The 22,039-nt window shown below is 39.5% G+C and overlaps 1 protein-coding gene across 1 annotated transcript in view; it reads left to right on the plus strand.

Moving 5' to 3' along the window:
* The window catches only part of LOC150082216 (obg-like ATPase 1), a 333,082-nt gene that overhangs the window by 299,421 nt on the left and 11,622 nt on the right, over positions 1 to 22,039 (plus strand). Inside the window, exon 10 of the mRNA XM_090380053.1 lies at positions 12,191 to 12,287. Within this exon, the coding sequence (XP_090236179.1) occupies positions 12,191 to 12,287 (97 nt within the window). The remainder of the gene's footprint in view (positions 1 to 12,190; positions 12,288 to 22,039) is intronic.

Here is a 22,039-nt window from a genome sequence, read left to right on the forward strand (position 1 = left end):
GAATATTGTCATTTAATATCTTTTTTCGATGTACTTACTATTGTATATCGAATCTTTGCTTGATTCCATGTTGCAGCCCATTTGTGAATAGCACGTTTTATGTTATTAGTTTGTTTATTTATATATATATATATATATATATATATACAGGGTGATTCACTACCAGTGCGACAAACTTGCAGGAGGTGTAGGGGGCACAAAGACGAATCGGAATCACATAGCATTACAGGGTCCGAAATGCCTTCGTCATGCAGTAGAGGACGTTGAACGGGACGTCGCGTGAACAGCGATCCCGCTGGAAGTCAGCATTTGCGAACCGGTTCCCGAGGCAGTAGGATGGACGAGTATTCAAAAGTTGAACTGGCCGACATGCACTTTGCGTATGGAGCTGCAGACTGTAACGGGCGCGTCCCTCTGCGCTTGTACCAGGAACGTTTCCCGCACAGGCATGCTCCTCATCATACGATTTTCTCACGTGAAACAACCAGTCTCACGTAACAGAAGGTTACGTGAGACTGGTTGTTTCACGAGAGGTACCATGAATCGAGAGCAAACGACGAGGACGCCAGACAATGAGAGGAATGTCCTACGTCTTGCAGAAGGCAATCCGAGTATGAGTACTCGAGCGATAGGCCAACGATTGTGTATTTCCCAATCCACTGTATGAAGGATACTGTCAACAAACCAAATGAGTTCATACCATCTGCAACGCGTCCAATCATTGGAACCTGCAGATTATCCACTCCGAGGAACTTTTGCTACTTGGTTTCTTCAACAGAAACGGTTCGCAAATGCTGACTTCCAGCGGGATCGCTGTTCACGCGACCTCCCATTCAACGTCCTCTGCCGCATGATGAAGGCATGCGGTAGAGGACGTTGCCTCCTGTGGTCTTCCGTCAAAAGGATGTCAGAAGGATTTTCACGAATCTTGATGCTAAGAAAGCTCCAGGTCCCGATGGTATTTCTCCACTTGTTCTCAAAACCTATGCTCCTGAACTTACTCCTGTTCTATGTCACCTTTTTTCATTTTCTTATTCCAAAGGTGTTTTTCCTTCTGTTTGGAAATTTGCTCATATCCAGCCAGTTCCTAAAAAGGGTGACAAATCCCTCCCATTCAATTATCGTCCCATTGCAATTACTTCTACTCTTTCTAAAGTAATGGAGAAATCTATTAACCGCCAACTCTTAAACTACCTAGAAACCTTCCGTCTGATCAAAGATCGCCAGTATGGATTCCATCAGTGTCGATCCACTGGTGATATTCTGGCTTATGTTACCCATTTATGGACTAATTCAATGGAAAGGTTTGGTGAAACACAAGTAGTTGCTCTTGACATCTCAAAGGCTTTCAATCGTGTCTAGCATAAAGGTCTTCTAAACAAGCTTCCATCTTTTGGTTTGCCAACTGTTTTTTGTAATTGGTTATCCAGTTTTCTCTCTGATCGCTTACTGAGGGTGATGGTAGATGACTCTCTGTCTTCTAACTTCTCCACTGATGCTGGTGTCCCCCAAGGTTCAGTTCTTTCCCCCACTCTTTTCCTCTTGTATATTAATGACCTTCTTCCATTGACTGGAAATCCTATCCATAGTTTTGCCGATGATAGCACATTGCATTCCACTTTCCATTTTGAGAAACCTTGCCCTGCACAATCAGCTTCAACTTCTCGAAAATCTGTCACCATTCCTTAAATGCCGATCTTCAGGTAATTCTCCAGTGGGGGAAAGCCAACTTAGTTGATTTCAACCCTTCTAAAACTCAGTCTTGTCTTATATTTCGCAAAAAGGATTCTTCTGCTCCTATGCTTATCTTTAGTGACACTCCGATTTCTAGGCAAAATGATATCTCTCTTTTGGGGATTACCCTGACTTCTAATCTCTCTTGGCACAAGCACATTACAAATATTGCTTCCTGTGCATCTAAAAAACTTGGTTTTCTCTTTCGCTCTCGGCGTTACTTTTCTTCCAAACAGCTGCTCACCCTGTATAAATCGCAATGCGCCCTACCATGGAATATTATTCCCTCATCTGGGGTGGTACCCCCAAAACCTCTCTCAGGCTTCTCGATTCCATTCAGAAGAGGGCAGTTAGGTTAATTAATGATTCATCTCTAACAGTCTCTCTCCACTCGCTGTCTCACAGACGTACTGTTTCTGCTGCATGCGTCTTCTACAGATACTTCCATGGGCACTGTTCTTCTGATTTGGCCTCTATAATTCCCGCTCTCTCTTTCAAAACAGTTCGAACACATGCAGCCACCAGCCAACATCCATTTACTGTCCAACTTCAAACTCACAGAACCAACTTTTCATCTTCCACGTTTATTCATTCAACTGCCATTTTCTGGAACAACCTTCCTTCATATGTATTTCCTGAAAATTACAGTCTACAGAAGTTCAAGTCCAATGTCAACAAATATCTTCTTTCGTCTTATCAACCTCTTCTTTATATCTTCTTTCGTCTTCTCAACCTCTTCTTTATATCTTCTTTCGTCTTCTCAACCTCCAACCCAAGCACGGTACTAAGTACTATAGGTTCTAATACCTCTCGTGTTTGGGGTTTACATGAAAAAAAAAAAAAAAAAAAAAAAAAAAATGAATGATTTGCCATAATCAGTATAATCAATCAGCTCTGGCCTTCCAATTATGCCCATTGTTACTTCTAATCATGTTATTCTTATGAGTCAAGTATACTTAATTTCAACAAAGTATGGGTGTTTTGTGGTAATAAAATCTTCTCTTTATATATCATTATACAGGTGGGATTGTTAGTAACCCTTTGTATATACTGTATTCCCATGTGCATGTCCAGAAGATACGGCGCCTCCGTAGCCAGGTGGGAAGGAGCAGCAGTGCATAGCACACGTTTCTTGATTAGACCGGGGTTCGAACCCGTCACCACCAAATACGGAGAATGCGGAAAGGTCCGGGAATGACCACCGCATATCCCGGAGCAATATGGCCTTAGTTGCTAATGCTCCTAAAAAAAAAACCAAAAAAAAAAACCAGAAGATACTAATGAGGGAAGTCAAATGCCTGTTTTCTAAAAGTTTGTGTTGTAATTGTGGGAGTATAATGGTTAGTACAGTGGATAATATCACTGCTCTCCTGCACCATGTGGAAAAGGGTATGGGCTCTTCTTGATGGGAATTTTTTTTTTTTTTTTTCCTGCACCGTAGACAAGTTAGTCCCAGATGAGGGTTGCATGGATTTTATTCTAAAAATTTGCTTTTTAGTCCCCCAAAAAAGAGGTAAACTGTGACTAGAATATCATGTGTATTACAGGGCCCAGTATGCCATCTTAGTTGCCTGATGCAAATTGTAAACAACTAACTGGTAACTAAGCAATAAGTTGATTATTGCTGGATTTGGTTATTCTGCAGCATTGACACTCATATTTTTAAAGATCCTAAAAATAACATAGCTGAGTGGTCATTGAAAGGGTGCATAAGTATACGTGCTTTGAGCAACCAGGGTTCAAGCCCGTCACTACTAAATATGGTGCTGTTTCTTGTATTCTCTCTGTCTTGTGAACTTCTCTGACTGTGTGGTCATTCCAGAGTATAAACAGAAAATTTATTTAACATTGTGAGAACCCAAGACCAAGCAGCAATTGCATAGAGCTCACTTATTCTTTAACTTGAAATTGATTGTTTTTACTTCTCTTCTCTCTTTCTAACTAGTTTTCCACAGCCCATTTTGCATTGAATATTACAGCTGCTCCAGCGCCCTAAGATTTCCTTGGGGGGGTACAAACTAACGAAATTACTGTTGTTCTGGTAGCTCCACAACTTTTATTTTTAAAGCACCTAAAAATATGCGCGCAAGGGTTCCAGATTACTTCAACCTTTGTGGTGGGGGCTCTTTGGCGGAATTCACTTGAACAATTAGCCCACGGGATATTAAAGTTAATGACTTCGCTGTGTACTTATTGTAGAATTGCTGAAAAAATATGTATCCTAGTTTTGGAGGTGGTAAACAGCTACCTGTGGGGTTCATTATTCTCTGTTGTGAAACCCCCTTCATTCTGAAATGTATTCTTCCAAAAGCTTGAGACTCGGTCATGTGTTAAAAGAAATGACTTATCTTTAATAAAGCTTCCCCAATGGGAACCAAAGAATAATTTGAAGTTCCATTAATTACTGTAACCAGTGATATAATTGAAGAGCAAAAATACACTGCATTTCACGAGCTAAAAAGAGCTGGATAAACGCGCTAATAAAGGCCCGCTGCCTAATGAGAAGGATGATAATGCGATATATTGCTTGTAGGCGCACAATTAAGGATTGTAATCTGACCCTCCTGACAACCCCCTATTAGCATCGTATCTCTACGGATTTGTAGATTCACACGATACCCCGTCTAGGTTTCATAGCTTTGCTCTGCCATCGGGTGCTAATGAGGACAGCTGTCACCGTTGACGGATGAACCGCCGCTATCCACGCGCTCGCACTCACGCACACACACATACATACACCCTCCCACCCACCTTCGCCGTCATTACAATTCCGCCTTTCCCTCCCCCCCTCACTCCCCCAACAAGGAGGTCTCGCAACTAGACCACACCTTGAAACGACAGCGCGTCCAGTACTTTATTCGCTGGGAGAAAACTGTTCAACTCGATAGAAAAATGATAAACCGGTAGATTGACTTTATCTTCAGAAGTTGATCACATCAACGATAACCTCGTTCCTGCACGCAGCGTGCATTGGGTCAGAAATGCACTGGTGTGATTTTTGTTTCTACTGTAGTCAGGCCTAAGTAATCGGTTTTGGCGAAATACAGCAAATCCACAAGCTTCCGCAGTATGAGAACGATTTAGCCAAACTTTAAGACATCGAAAGATTTGGAAAAATATTCATGAACACATTACATGGAAAGCCTACAAGGAAATTTTAATAAAAGATACTTTACTCGTTAAATATTTAATTAGTTTTATTAGTATGAAAGGACAAATTAATACAGTTAGACCTGAACAGTTCCCATAAAAATAAAATTTACTACGTTTCTTATTGAAATTCGTTTCGAACCTTGAGTTTAGAAGACTCTCACTTGATCATGGCGCATTATAGCCTTAGTTGCTAATGCGCCAATAAAATCCAAATCAAATCAAAAATCACTTGATCATAGGAGAGACCTAACTTTATCCTTATTATTATTATTAGCTCTATGGTGTAAGGAAGCCTGATGCTTATACTGCACCAGCCAAAAAAAAAAAAAAAAAAACCTCAATTACCCCTAGAGAGAGTCAAAAGTAGAAGGGAATCACCAAGAAAGAGAATGATTATATCCAGCTCAGGACCCTGCGTGTGCCAAGCCCATACTCACCAGATGTGAGCCCCTGGAGATGCGCAAACAATCACTGTACAAATCACAATTCTGGCCATTACAGAGTTATGTACCATGACGGAGTTGAACTAACGTTCAGGAGCCGCCCTACATAAAATACAATAAGATGTCCACAACTATACTCTTAAAAAACCCAAAATCGATGTTTAAAGAAATTTCAATATACAAATAAGAAAGAACCATTTTTATTGGAACTGTTTGGCCCTAATTATATCAATTTGTCTTTTCATACCAATGAAACTACAGTAATTAAATATTTCACGCGGTTCTTTTACTGAATATTTCTTGTTTATCAGACTATTGCCAATTCTACATGCATCCCCCCTTCCCATTTTGTTATTCAATGCAAGACCATGAATCCAAACACAATACGTGCCAGGACACGATCACTTGACTACGGTCGTGCCCAGGCACTTTGTGGTCTGGAATCCCTTTTATATGGAATTCCGACTACTACATTCAATTTCCAAATTTGTTTAAATGCATATCTTTTGAGATACTGTTTACAGAAATGGTTATAGACCAGTTCACATTATTCCTCCATCTCCCCTCCCCATTTAAAGAAAATTAACCTAAGGTCTCTGCTGTTGATTCGCAGATTCGAGAATTCTTTCTTTCCGAAGAACAGAAAAGAGATTAACCTTACAAAATACTTATACTCTCGAGAGTGGAGAAAGTTTATAGATCGATTATGTTCAGAAAGACCGAACATTAGTGCCTGCCTGAAGCACGAAAAAGAAAAACTACCAAACGTAGATATTTATTTATGGACCGAACATAGAATTTGATTCAGTTTGCATATTTCTGCACAATACAGTAGAATCCCACACAGAATCATCCAATACAAAAGAAATGTAAACTGTAAATATCAATTCAAAGCTGCATAAGCATGCATTGTACGTAGTACTCTACAGGCTTATACAGTTCTAAAATAATCACCGCTGTTCTCCTGTTTGAAAGATGTTGGATTTTTTTAGTTGTTTGCTTAGATATACACTGAGTGATCACTGAATTATGACCACCCCTATGAAAACTAAATGCGACCCGTTGACCACGTGAGGTACGAGAGTGCGCAGTTACTCGACCTACGTAGCATAGATAAGGTGTCGGTGGTTCAGTAGGTAGTAAAATTCCGAACGTGATGGGTAAAAGGAAGGATTTATCGGACTTTGATAAAGGACAGCTTGTGAGAGCTCGACGAGCTGGTGCTTCGATTTCCCAAACGGCTGAACTGGTGGGGTGTTCGAGAGCCGCCGTTGTTAAAGTGAGCCAGGACTGGCGTCAAAATGGTCAAACAACGACCCGACGGCAAAACTGCAAAGGTCAGCGAAAGGTTGATGTTAGAGGTTAACTCAGGGTCCGACGACTCGTACAGGCGAATAGGCGCAGCACTGTTGAAGATTTGACTACCCAATACAACATGTGCCAACCCGGAACAATATCTGGCATGACCATGCATCACATGCTCGCACGTATGGGCTATACCAGCAGACGACCCCTACGGCATCTTCTCTTAACCAAGGTTCATCGGCGTAAAAGACTCGCCTCGTGCAAATAGCATGCAAGTTGGACGTTAGAAGACTGGAATAAGGTGTGCTGGTCGGATGAGTCACGTTATTTACTCCAGACCATGGATGGTCGTGTACGGATTTGGCCTCAACAACATGAGGTGGGGCATGTTTCACTGGCAGGAACTTGGACCCCTGGTGAATGTGGAACAACGTATCACTGATCTCCGCTATCGTCAACTGCTTGCTGACTGTATATACCCCGCTATGTTACACTTTTTCCCGAATGGCGATGGTGTCTTCCAAGATGATAATGCGCCGAGCCATCGGGCACTTGATGTAGAGGAATGGTTTGAGGAACACAGTTCTGACTTCCAGCTTATCAGTTGGCCTCCGAACTCCTCCGATATCAATCCCATACAGCACTTGTGGGACACTATGGAAAGGCATATCAGGCGTCCGGATACACCAATCACCTCCATACCTGCATTGCTGACCGCATTACACACAGCTTGGTTGGCCATACCTCCCTAACACTTTCGACATCTTGTTGAATCAGTGCTACGTCGGATAGCTGCTGTACTGGGAGTAAAAGGAGGCCTACGAAGTATTAGGTAGGTGGTCATAATTCAGTGATCACTCAGTGTATATTCGTCTTAATTTCCTCTCCCTTCAGTTTCAATCCCTTTCTGATTAGGATTATTATTTTTAGTTTGTTATATTATCATATGTTTGTTTATTAAGTAACATTTAATTTACTTAACAAACAACTGTTTTACAAGCGTTATAGGGAGGTGCACAAAAAAAAAGAAAAAACAAAGAGTAAAATAATTTTTTAATAGTCCCTAACATATATAGAAACTCCGTTCGACAAGTTTCGTTTGCTTGCTGAAGGAAGTTTTTTTTTTTTTTTTTTTTTCTATTAACTGGAGATTTTTAAATTAAATCATTGCAAAACTTGTTAAATTTTACTTGAGCAGTTTGATAATGATTTACATTTAGATGAAGTTTTAATGAATAAAAATTTTATATTGAATTTTTTTTTAATTTTCTTTAATATATTTTAAATTTCACAGAAAATTAGTATCTGTCTTCATTATAACTGTGTGGTTTAATTTTTAATATATTATTGGATAGTTAGTTTAATTGTTGGATTCACTTTTTTTTTCTTTGTTTTTTTTAAGTAATAATATTCTTAGCGAAGCTGCGGATCATTTCAAAGCACATTCAATTTTGAAGACCTGAAGTTGCAGATATGTCTCTCACGCGCACAGGCTAGTCATTTATGAAGTTCTCCTTCCCCTCTATTTCCAGTTTTGACAGCTTACTCTAATGCTTGTGGACCAAGAACCATTGCGGTGTTGTTTGGTACGTCCCATCATTTGTATTCGTATCCGTCCCTCTACCGCCACCAGAAGTTAACCGTTTTATTTGTTAAAAGTAGCGAACCGACTGCGTTTGTTCCACTTCTTTCCTTCCTCTCTAATCCGGTGTGCCATTCACTAAACAGCGGTCATTTGAAAGTCTTTTCATGTGTTTTGTTATTGGCCGCAGTTATATGGAAGTCAAGCTAATGGATAGCTTTATCCACGTGAAACAGCTGGTCCCGACACCGAGTGGCAGTTCTCACTTATTGTGCAGCATCAGACTTAAGTCGACCGCAGGGATGGTTCCCATTGAGAATACTGCCTGACAAGTTGGTCTGACTGTCATAGAAATCGAAATGGGATTAGAAGCGTATGCGGATTAGCCCTATAAACGTGGCGTTCGTTTATGCTGAGTGATCTTCTTACGATGTTCCTGCAGGGGGAAACCGATTACCTGTCATCGGAGATTTATTTAGGCAAAGGTAGAATAACCGACTTGGATCCAACAGTGGTGAAGAGCACCCGGTTGTAGTCCAGTAACAAATACCGGATAGAGTTTAGTAACATTTGAATAGAAGGAACTTGAATTTTTTGATAATGATTTAACCACATATATACTGTTGAAAACTGAAAGAGTTTATGCTTTTGGTTGACGTTTGCAGACTTAACAGTATTCACATCTCCCCGTTTCGTGGTTGCTTATATGTTTAACCAGTGGGATTAAGACTTTTGACGGACGTGGATCACTAGAATAATTACAAGACATCAACAGTCAACTATCTTCCTTGGAAGTATAGTGGCTTCACCACTTGTCACTTACTCATTCACTGGAGAAATTCTTAAACGTTCCTCAGTCGGGGATGTAGTTACCTGATCTCAGACGGAAGAAGTGGAGTTTTTCCATGTGAGTTATTCCGGGATTTCACTCTGCGTAAATATGCAACCATAATTAAAAGCGTTAACCCCCCCCCCCTCCCCACCAAATAGAGGGAACGTCAGTGTGAGGCACATACTTGAAAGAAGAAATCAAGCCGGTCAAGGAAGATATGCAGTACTGAAAGAAAAACTTTAGCTAGGAGTCAAAGAGATTAAAACTTGACGATTCATTTTTGAATAGAAATGAATTTAGAAGGATATTACCATCTGTTCATTGAAATAAAATCTGTTTATTAAACAACTTTTAGAACAAAAAGTTTTTTTTAAAAAATGGATATTTATGATTTCAGTGTGGATTAGAAACTTCTGGTAGTCAGATCCTTGATAAAGTGAGAATCTATGTGGATCTTATATCCATTGTCGTAGTTGTCTTAGAGTTTGTAATATTGACAAAAGGAAAGAAACGAAAAGTTGGATATATGAACACGATGTTCTGGCTGAGATCCTTGGGATATGCAGAATTGTTATTTTATTCTTATTATTTATTTTATTATTATTATTTTAAGCTCCGCAATAGAAACCAACGAAACGGCCAGAAATGGGCAAATTTGGAGTCATTGATTTTGGAGTCTACGTTTGAACCCATGCGTGTTAGCCCACGGGCCTCCCTCTAGAATTTTTGTTTTATTTTCAGCTTTGCGTACATACGCTTGCATTTTGTAAAAATTGAAAATCTCTTTTGAAGCTACCGTATTTACTTGCACACACCATGGCTTTGGATTTGTTTTTCGTAAAGCAGAGGTATAAAATATGCATTGTGTTGTGGAACTGGTTGTACGAACATTTTCCTGCTGCTGAATAAATATTACCAGCAAATAAGCATGTAAGTCCAGAGTTGTGTCGTGTATACCGAAAACAGGTTTCATTACTTTGTTTCCTCATCCTGTTCGTGAAGTCGTTTAACTCGTCATGAAATGTCTTTTTACTGAAAAGGTTGACTAGACTATATCGAAGATTTTTGTGTAGTGGCACGCAGCATACCACTTTTTCTCCTCCTCCTCCACTGAAGAAACTTTCTATAGATGGTAGCCATACACAAGAATTGAATAACAGATTTCCCTGCAAAAACGGTGTCCATGCATGAGTGATTTGCACTCCGAGTTTTATAGTGGTCATTCATGAAAGATAGTTTTATAAGAGAACATACCATTATTTATCCCTTTTCTTTCCTTGATCCAGTGGTTCAAAAACTTTTGTCATTCGAGAGGCCTTTGAAGTTAAACGTTTATATTCGCCTATTCCTATAATAGAATGGCTGCTAATTATTTCTGTGGAGTTTCGTAATCTGGTGGCGCGCTAATGCAGCGGTTCCCCTTTTTGGATCACCTTTGTAGCTATTTGCTCACTCGTTCTTGCTTTCGAAGAAAAACAACTGTTTTAATATTAAATCAGTAGCTTCCCTGGAAACAGAACTTAGAAACAGTTCTTAAACATAAGAACTGTTTCTAAGTAAATTACTTTGTCATAATATATTGTTGCTGGAAAAAAAATCATAATGGAATTTTGTTGAAATTAGTATAATGGCTCCTGGCAGGAGGAGGCTCTTTGTTAAATAAAGCTCCAATCGTGCAAGTTTGGTGACCAGAATTTTCTAGTTACCCAAAAATCGAGATCGATTTAATTTCATTTAAGGTATCAAAATCCCTACATTGCACTGCGTGTAATTCAGGAATTTTGATACCTCATGCTCATTTCATCATTAGTCCCTACATCTAGATGCATTACCCTTCATTTATAATTCATTTCCTTTCCATGCGAGATATATGTTGTACAATGGAGCTAATGCTCACTGCTGAAAATTTCCAGGCTTGTTTCCATGCTTTCACCCTCTTCAAACTGCTAGAAAAGTCTCTCCTTCGAGGATAAAGCCAATAGATGCCCTTACTGGAAAGCAAAACAGCTCTTACTCCCCATCAACAATTTTATAGCGCTCACTTGTGATATCTACAAACTACGGTTTATCTTGTAATTTTGCTTGCCGACGAAATCTTGGCCTTCGCTGTTCTTCAGGGTTCTTCAGAAACCAGTGTGTGCATGCGAATAACGGACTCTAATGGACGACTCATAGGCATCGCCGACTTCCTCTGCTCAGAACCCGCAATATATATGAACAGCTAAATATATCCGGGCTGCCAAGTTAGCGTAATCAGTGTCAGACGCACAATAATTAACGCTACAAAAATGTCCAGTAGGTATAATAAATGTCCAAAACATATGGGATATATGTCATTGGCACAACCCTCAACTGTCTGAAACTCTAATCGCTTCTTACCTGAGGCGCACTATAGCCCCAGCAGCTCGTGCGCCATTAAACCCCCATAACACACACACACTTCTTACCTATCCAACCACTTCCAACAATACAGGTAATCCTACCTTGAAGAAGATAAACACTGACAAGAACTGCCCTTCGAGTGGATCACGTCTTTAAGCTTGAATAACTCATGCTTATTTCATGATGTGAACAGTTCTAGATTACCTGCTGAAGAAATCAGCCATCCACATCGTCCTATAAGACTATCTAAGAGTTGTGTATATTAAGCGAGACATCTAGTGTCTGTCATCTGTGGACAGTAAATAAAACACTTTGATCAATACCTCTATTAAGGTTGATTCAGTCTAATATCTTTTTGGTATTGGAGTACATCAAACTGCATCACAATATTTTCCTTTCAAATGTATAACTTAATGTAAATATTGTTTTTCGATGTTTTACCTTTTAGTATATACAAGTATACATCCATATTCGTGTTTGTCTTATTTTTAAAGCTTATTTTGTTGTCGTGTGGCCGTGATGAGTAACATTGTTTCTATTAATGCGTATTACCTGTACCTTTACTTAGCAAGGTATTGGTGGTATGCATCTACCCTCTGACTGATCCACTTATATTTGGCACCATTCGATCCAGATTAATGTGGACGAAGTTCTAAAGGTGTTGTCAGTGAACCAAAAAAATTCTCCTTTCGTTTGTGTTCTGTTTATAATGTGAATTCGAAGACGGCATTCTTATTCCATTTCTTATTCTCTTTACAGTACACTCGAGAAGATCATCTCAACTGGCTACAAGGCGTTACAACTTATTTATTTCTTCACGACGGGCAAAGATGAAGTTAAAGCGTGGACTATTCAGGTAAGAATTGATCTAGGGCAGCGATCTCTAATTGATGAGCTCGAAAAGAATTGGAAAGTAGCTGACATGCATTATTTAATAAGGGGCCAGCGAAAAATTGCGTAACAAGCAAGGTGGTCAGAAAATTTTACGATGCATTATGAATAGATCTCAGGATGATCGTAAGGAATGCTATTTGAAAAATCGCGTTACATTACAGGGTTTCTTAACCAGAGAGGCGAGAAGGGCTTTCCAAAATAACCCTCCTGCCCTCCCATTTTTTTTTTTTTTTTTTTTTTTCTAAGGCGTTTTTCTCAAAATTAAATTTTCGGGCCAGTATTTAAATTTACAAGTTTTGAAACTAGATCATTATTACGAATTCGGCTCATATTGAACATTTCTCTCTCTCTCTCTCTCTCTCTCTCTCTCTCCCCCCCCTCCTCCCCCCAGATATACCAGTGTATGATCATGTCCAACAAAACGAATTATGAAAAAAAAAAAAAAGTAGTGTTCAAAGAACTAGCAGTTTTGTAAACTAGACAAAAATATACATGAAGTGACAAATTATTTATGGAAAAGTCACGTGACTTCCCTTCGGCACTATCTTAGGGCCGGATAGTTTGGTTTTGATTTAGTTTTCTCAAAGTACGGCAAATTCTAGGGCATTAGAAATCGATACGCTGCGAAATTAGTAAATCAGTAAGACTGACGTAATGGTCACCAAAAGAAAAACTTACACAAAAAAATCTCTACACGTGATTTTTTACTTCATGGTTTGAAAGTGAGTTTGTACAATCGGCGAGACGCTGATTGCTTGAAGAAAAGGCTCTGTTACTGCTGAACACAAACAACTGCACTAATTCAGGGCATTATTCTAGCCTTCAAAGTCTACTATTGTGGTAAGCTACTTGCTGGTGTTGTGAACTCAGAATTTCAAGTTCTAGAATTTCAAGACATTAACACCGAAAGACGTTGCATATAAAATGTTTTACTGAAAAGTTGAACAGCAATTGAAAACTGGTGGGAAAAAATGTATTGAAAAATACGAGATCAAGATCACTTATAATAACCCTAAATTAGCTGCATTTTCAGAACAAGAAGCAGAGGCTCTTTGTAATGTACTTGGTGGCAGTCTTGGAGCAGATGACCTGGATTGAGGCGGATACGGAAACTCCTGAGCGAGGATTTATATCATTTAGTCTATATATTTCATAAAATATTACTAAATAAAGTAGTCACTTACTAAGTGTATTTATGTTTAAAAAAATGGTAAAAAAAAAAATTCGACTATAACGCGGGTATTAGTTTTCACCTGACACTCGCGTTATGTCGAGGTTGCGCTGTATTACTAAAGCGAATATTTTGAAACTGTATTTTAGTGACACTAGTTTTAAGCTCCATAACCTTCATGCTGTGAGCCGCCCTAGGGTCTGAAACCCCCTGTTTCAACCAGGCGTTTAAAAAAATCTTGATAAATTCTGATGGGAGTACTGAAATGTTTATCGGGCTAAAAATGAAGTTTTGTTTCTTTTGCACTGCCTGTTACAGTCGGAGGCATTCTCGGAAAGAACGAAACATTGCCGTCTGAAGCGTTGGAGCAGTTTTTGTCCGCCAGGCGTTATCAGCATCTTTTGTCTTCCAGACAGCTTAGCGCTAAGCATGAAATCCATTTCGAGAATTCCGTGTGTCTCGGTAACGAGTTTGTTACCTTGACCCTGAGGCTGTATAGACAAGCAGCCTTAACCAAACAGAAGGGAGTGTCAGCTGAACAAGCCTATTCATCCTCCCCTCCCAATATATCATAACGTCTTTCCCGCCTCAGATGTGCCGCTGTTTGTGTTGAGGTGTGAGAATTCTTGTCCTCTCACCCCTCTCTCTTATCCCTGCCTTCGCCTGCACTTGGCATTCTCTAAAACGGCGTATTTTTGTCGGTTTGCGAGCCGCTCCGACACTTATCATTTTTCATTCGAACCGCAATAGCTGTTTATAGAGTGTCATTAAGATGGCCGAATGATGTAGTCGTCAATAGCAGCTTGTATGGAATGAACACGTTACTGGCCATTTTGGTTATTGGCACACACTCGTATCTATCATCTGAGACGACGTTACTTTTTTTAAACGCTGTCCACTAGCTACCTCGCAGCCTCCTAGTGACACGAACTGCTGCAATGCGATGACACGCGGCCCCATTGTGGGTCTACTCCACGTCATTCCCTACAGAGCCCATTCAAGGACCGGTCGAAATTGCCCGATCCATTTCTTCCTGGCGTTATCAAAGTGTCAACAAAGGTAGACGTTTAATGCATTTACTGAGGGCGTTCGCGGCGCCCTATTTTTAACCCCCATTCCTCCCCAACCCTTACCTCCTTCCCTTCCTGTTGTGAACATGCTTGCCTTGTATACTGGGATAGCCATGTTTTCATAAAGGCAAGTAACAACAACCCAAAGCAAATAAACATCTCGTGCTGTGTGCGTGCGCGCTCGCTGGTTACCTTCCAGGTCGGATATTTTGCTAATACCATTTCGTTGGGTGCCCTTCCTACTAACACTGTTTCCAGCGTGAATGATAAGTGAGAAATATTTGGCCAGTGGAATGTTTGTTTGTTTGTTATTTGGTTTTTAGGAGCATTAGCAACTAAGGCCATATTGCTCCGGGATATGCGGTGGTCATTCCCTGACCTTTCCGCATTCTCCGTATTTGGTGGTGACGGGCTCGAACCCCGGTCTAATCAAGAAGCGTGTGCTATGCACTGCTGCTCCTTCCCTGGCCAGTGGAATGTACCATCGCGATGATTATAAGAAATTAATTATTACTTTTACCGTCTCTCGCATCCGCTTGTAATTCATCTTATTTCCTGTTTCAGTGGTTGTATTTTAATGCAAGAAACAGGAAGTTGCTTTGCAAACTCCAGTATAATGCTTGAAAGCTATGTTACAGAGATTATCCAGATCAAAATTACGAGATGTGGCAGTAAAGTTCCCGGACTGGTTCAATAAAAAGAACACACAGTGACGGAGCGCAAAAATGGTTTTATTGTTATTCAGAGTGATTACTCTGAACACCACGACATTGAATGAGCTAATTACACAGTTCTAAAAGTTTCTGAAAAGAGTTGTTGTGGAGTTTTTAGGAGCATGAGTGACTAAAGCCATATTGCTCCGTGTATGCTGTCTGTAAATTGCGTGTGTTCTGAGGTCGATTTTCTGTTTGCTTGGAGAAAAACCATGCTACCCTCGCCCGAGATGGACTAACTCAGCCACGTTGTGAAAAAGGCTCATAAAAATTCCTCACGTCATCGACGGACTCGAACTCGGGTTTCTTCCAAAGAGATTATGTCCAAAGCATCCAAAGAGATGATGTTCAGTTCGGCGGTTACGTTTTTCATTATGTCCTCAACATTCTGAAATCTCTTACCTTTGAGGGCAGTTTTGGGAAAGAGAAAGAAGTCCGCTGGTGTTAGATCGGAAAGTAAGGTGGATGGTTGATCTGTACTATGCCGTGCTTCTTCAGAAATGTCTTCACAACAAGTGCGGAACGGGCGGGGGCATTGTCAACAAAAAACCAGCTGTCTTTGTCTCGAAATTATGGACTCACCTGGAAATACGCTTCAATAGTCAAGCATCTGTACGTAGAACGCAGCATTGACTCTTCCCCTTTCAGGTACAAATTCTGTGCGAATCACACCCTTCTTGTCGAAAAAAAAGATGATCAGCATCTTGATCCTGGACTTCTGTAAACGAAACTTTTTGGGCTTTTTCGATGATTTTGAAGTCCACTGTATGCTCTGACGCTTCATCTCTGGGTCGTACTGAAACACTCAACACTCATCTTCAGTGGCAGTACAGTCGAGGAAATTAGGATTGTCGTGACAAGGAAATTAGGATTGTCGTGACACCCTTCGTTGCTTCTGCTCATCTGTAAGGGAAGGAATTTCACGCAAACTTTCCTTTTTCCCTAAATTTTCGTGCAGAATTTGACGAATAGTCTTATTCATATCCAACTCGGCCATCATTCTGAGGGTCAAACGACAATCGATTGCCACAATTTTCCGAACTGTTGCAACTGTTCTAATTCCGAGTGGTTGACGGTCGCCCATTTCTTGGGTCATCCAAAACGTCCTCACGTCTGTCTTTGAACCGCTAATACCATTTAAACACACTGGTACGACTTAACGTTTCATCACCATAAACAATTTTTAACGTTTCTGTTGCAGATTTTCCCAGTTTAAAGCAAAATTTGATGTTCGTTCATTGCCCCACTGCAAAATCGTGACAGAACTATAGAGCTACTAACGAAACTGGTTGACATGCAACCTGTCGGCCTACTGAACAATCTCTGTACCACCATCTGTCGAAAGAAGTTTGAACTACGACACTCCATTTCGGTTTATTTTCAAACGAATCGAACATGGCCACAACAGCACCAGTCCGATAACTTTAATGCCACACCTTGTACTTTAAATAGAAGCATTTCACTTGTGTAAAATTTAGAATTTATTTATTATCAATAGAATCTAACAGTCATACGTTTCGTAGTTGTTTTATGCGCCGCTTTTTTAGAAATTGTGATGTTGCCGTTACACCATCACAAAAACACCTAAAAATGTGATGTGTGATTGGTGACGTGTTAGCGATGTATGATCATTAGGTTCTATTAATAATAAATGGATTCTAAACTTTGCACAGGTATAGTGTTAAGTATTTACAGATGTTTAATGTTACAGTAGCCCATGACCATTACGATGAATGGATAAGATAACAGTATCTCTAAATTGCAGAACCACAATCCATAGATGCCGTTACGTGAAAGGAGGTACATGAAGGCTTCCCTCATCTCTGGTCTCACGCATGCCCCGTGAGTAGTGTAGGTATCGTGGATAGAGCGTTGTTCATCTTGCCACTTAGTTACTGGAAAATAACTCCTACCCCGAAGGGTTATCAGGTCACTGGAGGATGAACCTCAGTGGAAGAATCTCGCTGCAATGCGAACGCCAGCAAGAATGTTAGAAATCCTACCCCAGATCGGTGTTTGCATGATGATAAGCCCAAGTTGGATGAAGGAAACAGGGACAGTCCAAGGAGATTGCCCAATAGAGCAACCTAATCAGGTTCTGGCAGGACAGCAGGAGCAGTAGTCGCCTCCTGTTGAAAAACATGTACAGAAGTGCCATGAAACGGGTGTTATAAATTTTATGAGGTCAACTGTTAAGAGTTTAATAAAGATTGGATTTTGTGGACGTTTTAAGATTGAAAAAAAAAAAAGTATGACTTATTGACTAAAAACACAATAGAACTTCCCCGCGAAACTTCTCCATGATTCGGTTGAGATCAAAAGTGAACATATAAATTAATGATTTGATTCTAAAAGATTTGGATTTATTGTCATTGAACTAAGAATTTCATGTTTTCGCTTCACGGCCTGTGTGAAATTTCGCGTAAATCTGACTTTTCCTTATCAAGTGATGCCCAGACTTCTGAAACGTACTTATATTTATAGAGATAACTCGAAAATTTATTTTAAAAAATCCGAATTTCTATTGGTCCGATTTTAATATTTGTGGCAGATCGACAAATTTTTCAGAAAGACTCAAATATAAAAGTTTATGAAAATCCGTTCACTGAGAAATGAATTTTTACATACAGACCGATTTGGTGAAGCAAAGGAGATATATATATATATATCCTTTGCAGTGCCATTTTTGGGTTCTCCAAAGTGTCATTAATTTATCATTTTGAGATGAAGTTTTTTACTCTTGGAAAAAAATAATAAATAAATCTCAGCGCGCTTTTTCGCACAGAGAGTTTTGCATCACCTGTTCTGTGCGATGTTGTGGTTTCTTTGGAAAACGTGTTACGATGGTGTCCCTAATGTCCACAGGATTGTCTAATTGCGACCACTGTCTGGAGGGCAATGTACATTGTCTTTTCATGGCAGAATTGCCTGTTCGCATACCCCGCACCAGGCATCGTTTTCAGTGGTACTTTACCCTTCGTTCTATGTGGACACTGGTAACGGGTCTGACGAGCGAAAAGTCGCGTTACCTTCTTTTTTGATCAGATGGTAAAGTGCGTATGTGGAGAAACCTCGGAGGATTAACATCCTATGTACTGCGGCACATTGTGCCCACTATGAAGATTGGTGGTGAAAACAGGGGTGGTAAACTAGCCAATAGTACAGGCTACTTCCCGTAATTCGAACTCGGACCAGTAGTGCTAAAAACCGTTTGTGTCGAGCGATAGATACACTTACATGTTGAACTATTTCGCTCTGCACACACATTGGCAACTCTATGGAAATAGGCCCACTCCATGTTCCAGTACGATAATACTCCTTCCTACATAGCGAGCAGTATAAAAACCTAGTTTGAGGGGAACGAAGTCCAACTCGCCTGAAATCCAGACCTGGATCTGGGCACGGCCAGCACGCCCATCTTTTATAGTTGAACTGACTATTGCACTGTAGGAAGAATGAATAAAATGCTGTTGCAAGGAACTGGTTTAAATTGGCCCATTGTGGATCGATGTTGCCACTGGAGCCAAAGGTGGGGCCTATACCTTATTGATGTGTTCATTAAAACTCGTCTTCCTCAAACGTGATGGTCTCCGAATTCTTTTGGCATTGTAGTGTAGTTGAATTGTTAGTGTTGAGTTCTTAATTGGCGTTCATCATTCTAGGCTATAAAATAGAACTTTATTCTTTCAGATTTGCGGTAAACAGAATTACTAAGCCAAAGAAGTTGATCTTTTGTTGAAGTGTGCATTCACTAATTTCAGGTTTACATGTTGAAATGTAAATCAGATACCTAATGTATGCAAAATAAACTTTGCTTCTTTGCATCATTTTGTCATTTTTAATACTAATAGAGTAATATGTGGTCTCTGAGTAAAGCACATGGTGTGTGAGAGCGAGTTGCGATTGGTTACAGATAAAATTGTGTAGAGTATTTTTTCTGTACCGTATTTTTCAGACTATAAGACGCACTAAGCTCTTTTGGAAGGCGAATTTTTAGGAGAAAAATATTTTATCGATATCAAGAAACATGAATTCACTTGTGATTGCTAAACACAAATCGAGACGAATTTACTCGTGGAATCTCAACAACTCGGTAGTCGCGCTCATTATTATTTTTTATTCTTTTTTTTTTTTTTTTTTTCCTTTATCGTCTTCAGTGTCGTAAAGGGCATTGCTGATTCTTATTCCTTGAAAGACTTGGGGTTTCTAGAAAGAAGTAAGGTTTTATTGAGCTTTTTCTTGCTAATAAAGGAATGAGGCGTCAGAATGCGTTAGGCTTCACTCGGATATGCTACGTACAACATTATAGCCTGATCTAAAAAAATATATAAATAAATAAACTGCTCGGATCTAATTTAAATTTGGACCATGAGGCGCAGGAGAATTTTAAGCAACATTTTCCGGGGAAAAAAGTACCTCCTGTGGTCCTTAAAATACGGTAATTTGAGATAAAAGGCTCCTGATTTTTACCTGCTGAAGTTTGAAGCATTTTGAATAGATAAGATTGGTCTAGTTCAATCGTGAATTTGCGAGTCTCGTTTTTTGTAACTGCTCCCCCCCCCCCTCCATAATTGATCTTACATCAGGACTTTACCTCGTTTGGTAAGATATTGATGATTTTCTTTATAAATTGTTTTTTTTTTTTTTCTTTATTTGAATTTGCTTGTCTGGATGAGCTAATTTTTCGTTATGTATACTAGAACTTTTGAGTCTTACGCAAGGAAGGTGACTCTACTTGGCTTTTGTGCCCCGAGCGATCTTTCCTGAGGCTGAGACGCCCCATCTCGTAACACTGCTGATTGACAGTCGTGAACTTGTACTAATTTCAAGTGTAAACCAGTTATTGACTGAGAGAGAGAAATATCGTTGTGAATTAATGAATGAATAAATCAGAACGCCCGGTTAATTCGAAAGGGAAACTATTCTTTGGCCTCCTTAATGAAAAGTTGTGCCTTAAACAAAACAAAAAAAAAAAAAAAAAATCGTGGTATTCCACAATTCTAACACGTCTTAGACTCCCTTCGGGCCAATTATGTCACCGTTCGCAAACCGCGGACATAAAATATTATCGGCGGCTGGATACGTGGCGCCATCTGTTGGGTAAAAGTGTTTCTAAGTTTAGTGATAACTTGGGGGGGGGATGTATAGGGGTACTGTAATTCATAATGAACTGTGGCACGTTTGGATCCCTTCGGGCTCCTAAGGTGCCGTTGGGTTTCGAGTTCCCTACTGCTACAGAAGGGAACTTCTGTATGCAGTGTGTATTTCAACTTTCTGGATCCCCCAAATTTGGGGGTTAGACGCGTGATTTGCTTAACGCCCCAGTGAAAATAGTCTTATCAGCTGATAAGAATTAAGGGAAAATGTCTTCACGTGTCCGCAAGCCGTCGAAATGTTTAATAGCTTGTCCATCAGATCGATGTTTATGATTCAGTTACTTCGCCAACAATTTGGTGTTTTTATCTGTTGCTATTTATTTTATTTATTTTTTTTTTTTTTGAGTCATTGGGTACTAGCGACTCAACGATATACAGTACAGTCGAAGCTCTATAGCGATCCTTTTTTTTAACGTCCCACACGTTATAACGTCCTATGTGGTTGGTCCCGTCCAATTTCTTCTTAACCTAATGCTATTTTATGAATAATTGATTTTAGCATTAGCAGGGCATATGATGCAAGCTTATATAGCATCAACCAAAAAAAAAAAAAAAAACCCACACTCACACACGCCCTTCTCATTTCACTCATCCACCCGCTCCAAATATAACGACCGTGTTCTCATTCCTGGTGAGCTTTGTGAATTAGAAAAGTGGACTTTGTGAATTTTTAATTGCAAAGTTGTGGATGACATTTGTAAATATAAGTGAAATATAATTTTTATAAACGCCATTTGTTTAAGTAGTGACAGAATTCGTATCGGAGTTAGATTATTCCAGTCAGTAAGCGATTTTCAGAGACAGCTTCAGGAGATATCGAGCATCGGCCGCACAGGGTGCCAAAATTTAGGGAGCGGTAAAGTCAATTTTCCTTAATATTAAATGTGTTCCTATTTTTGAATCATTTTAACACAATTTAGTCAATTTATGCAATCCTATTTTTGAATCTTTGAGTATTTACTAGTTACCTATTGATTTTTATACAGAATTATAAAGAATTTGTTGGGATTTATATTAAATAATTATACTGTGTTTTATTCGTTGATACGATTCACTCAACAGATGTACCAAACCCATACTGGAGTGGTTCACATCTGTTGAGTATGGGTTTGGTACACACAGGGTCCTGAGCTGAATATCATCATTCTTCTCTTTCTTGGTGATTCCCTTCTACTTCTGTCTCTCTCTGGGTAACTCGGAAATTTTTTTTTAGCTGGTGCAGCAAAATGTAGTTGATTTATTTATTTCCTAAATAATATATTTGATTCTATCCTTCAGGAGCTCTCATACTTTTTTAAAATAAAAAAAGTATTTTTCAGTTAATAGTAAAAATACAATTCATTAACTTAATAGGAAGTTGGAGAGGTTATTTTAATAAACGAAGAATATTGGCGGCCAAAAAAATTAACATAAATGGAAGTACTGTGTTTTTGTGTATATTTTTTTTTATGTTTGATTAGTTTGCCCCCCCCCCCCTATGGATTTTAAATTATATGTGTGTGCTGCCAGTTTTTTAACAAGGGGATCGCTCGAGAATTTCGGTTAATTGTCATCCCTGGTTTAAATGTCTATTCATTTTAACGAACTTTTTTATTAACAAAGGG

The sequence above is a fragment of the Mastigoproctus giganteus genome, chromosome 8 (assembly GCF_048544385.1).
Source record: "Mastigoproctus giganteus isolate SK-2022 chromosome 8, ASM4854438v1, whole genome shotgun sequence".
Taxonomy (NCBI): Eukaryota; Metazoa; Arthropoda; class Arachnida; order Uropygi; family Thelyphonidae; genus Mastigoproctus; species Mastigoproctus giganteus.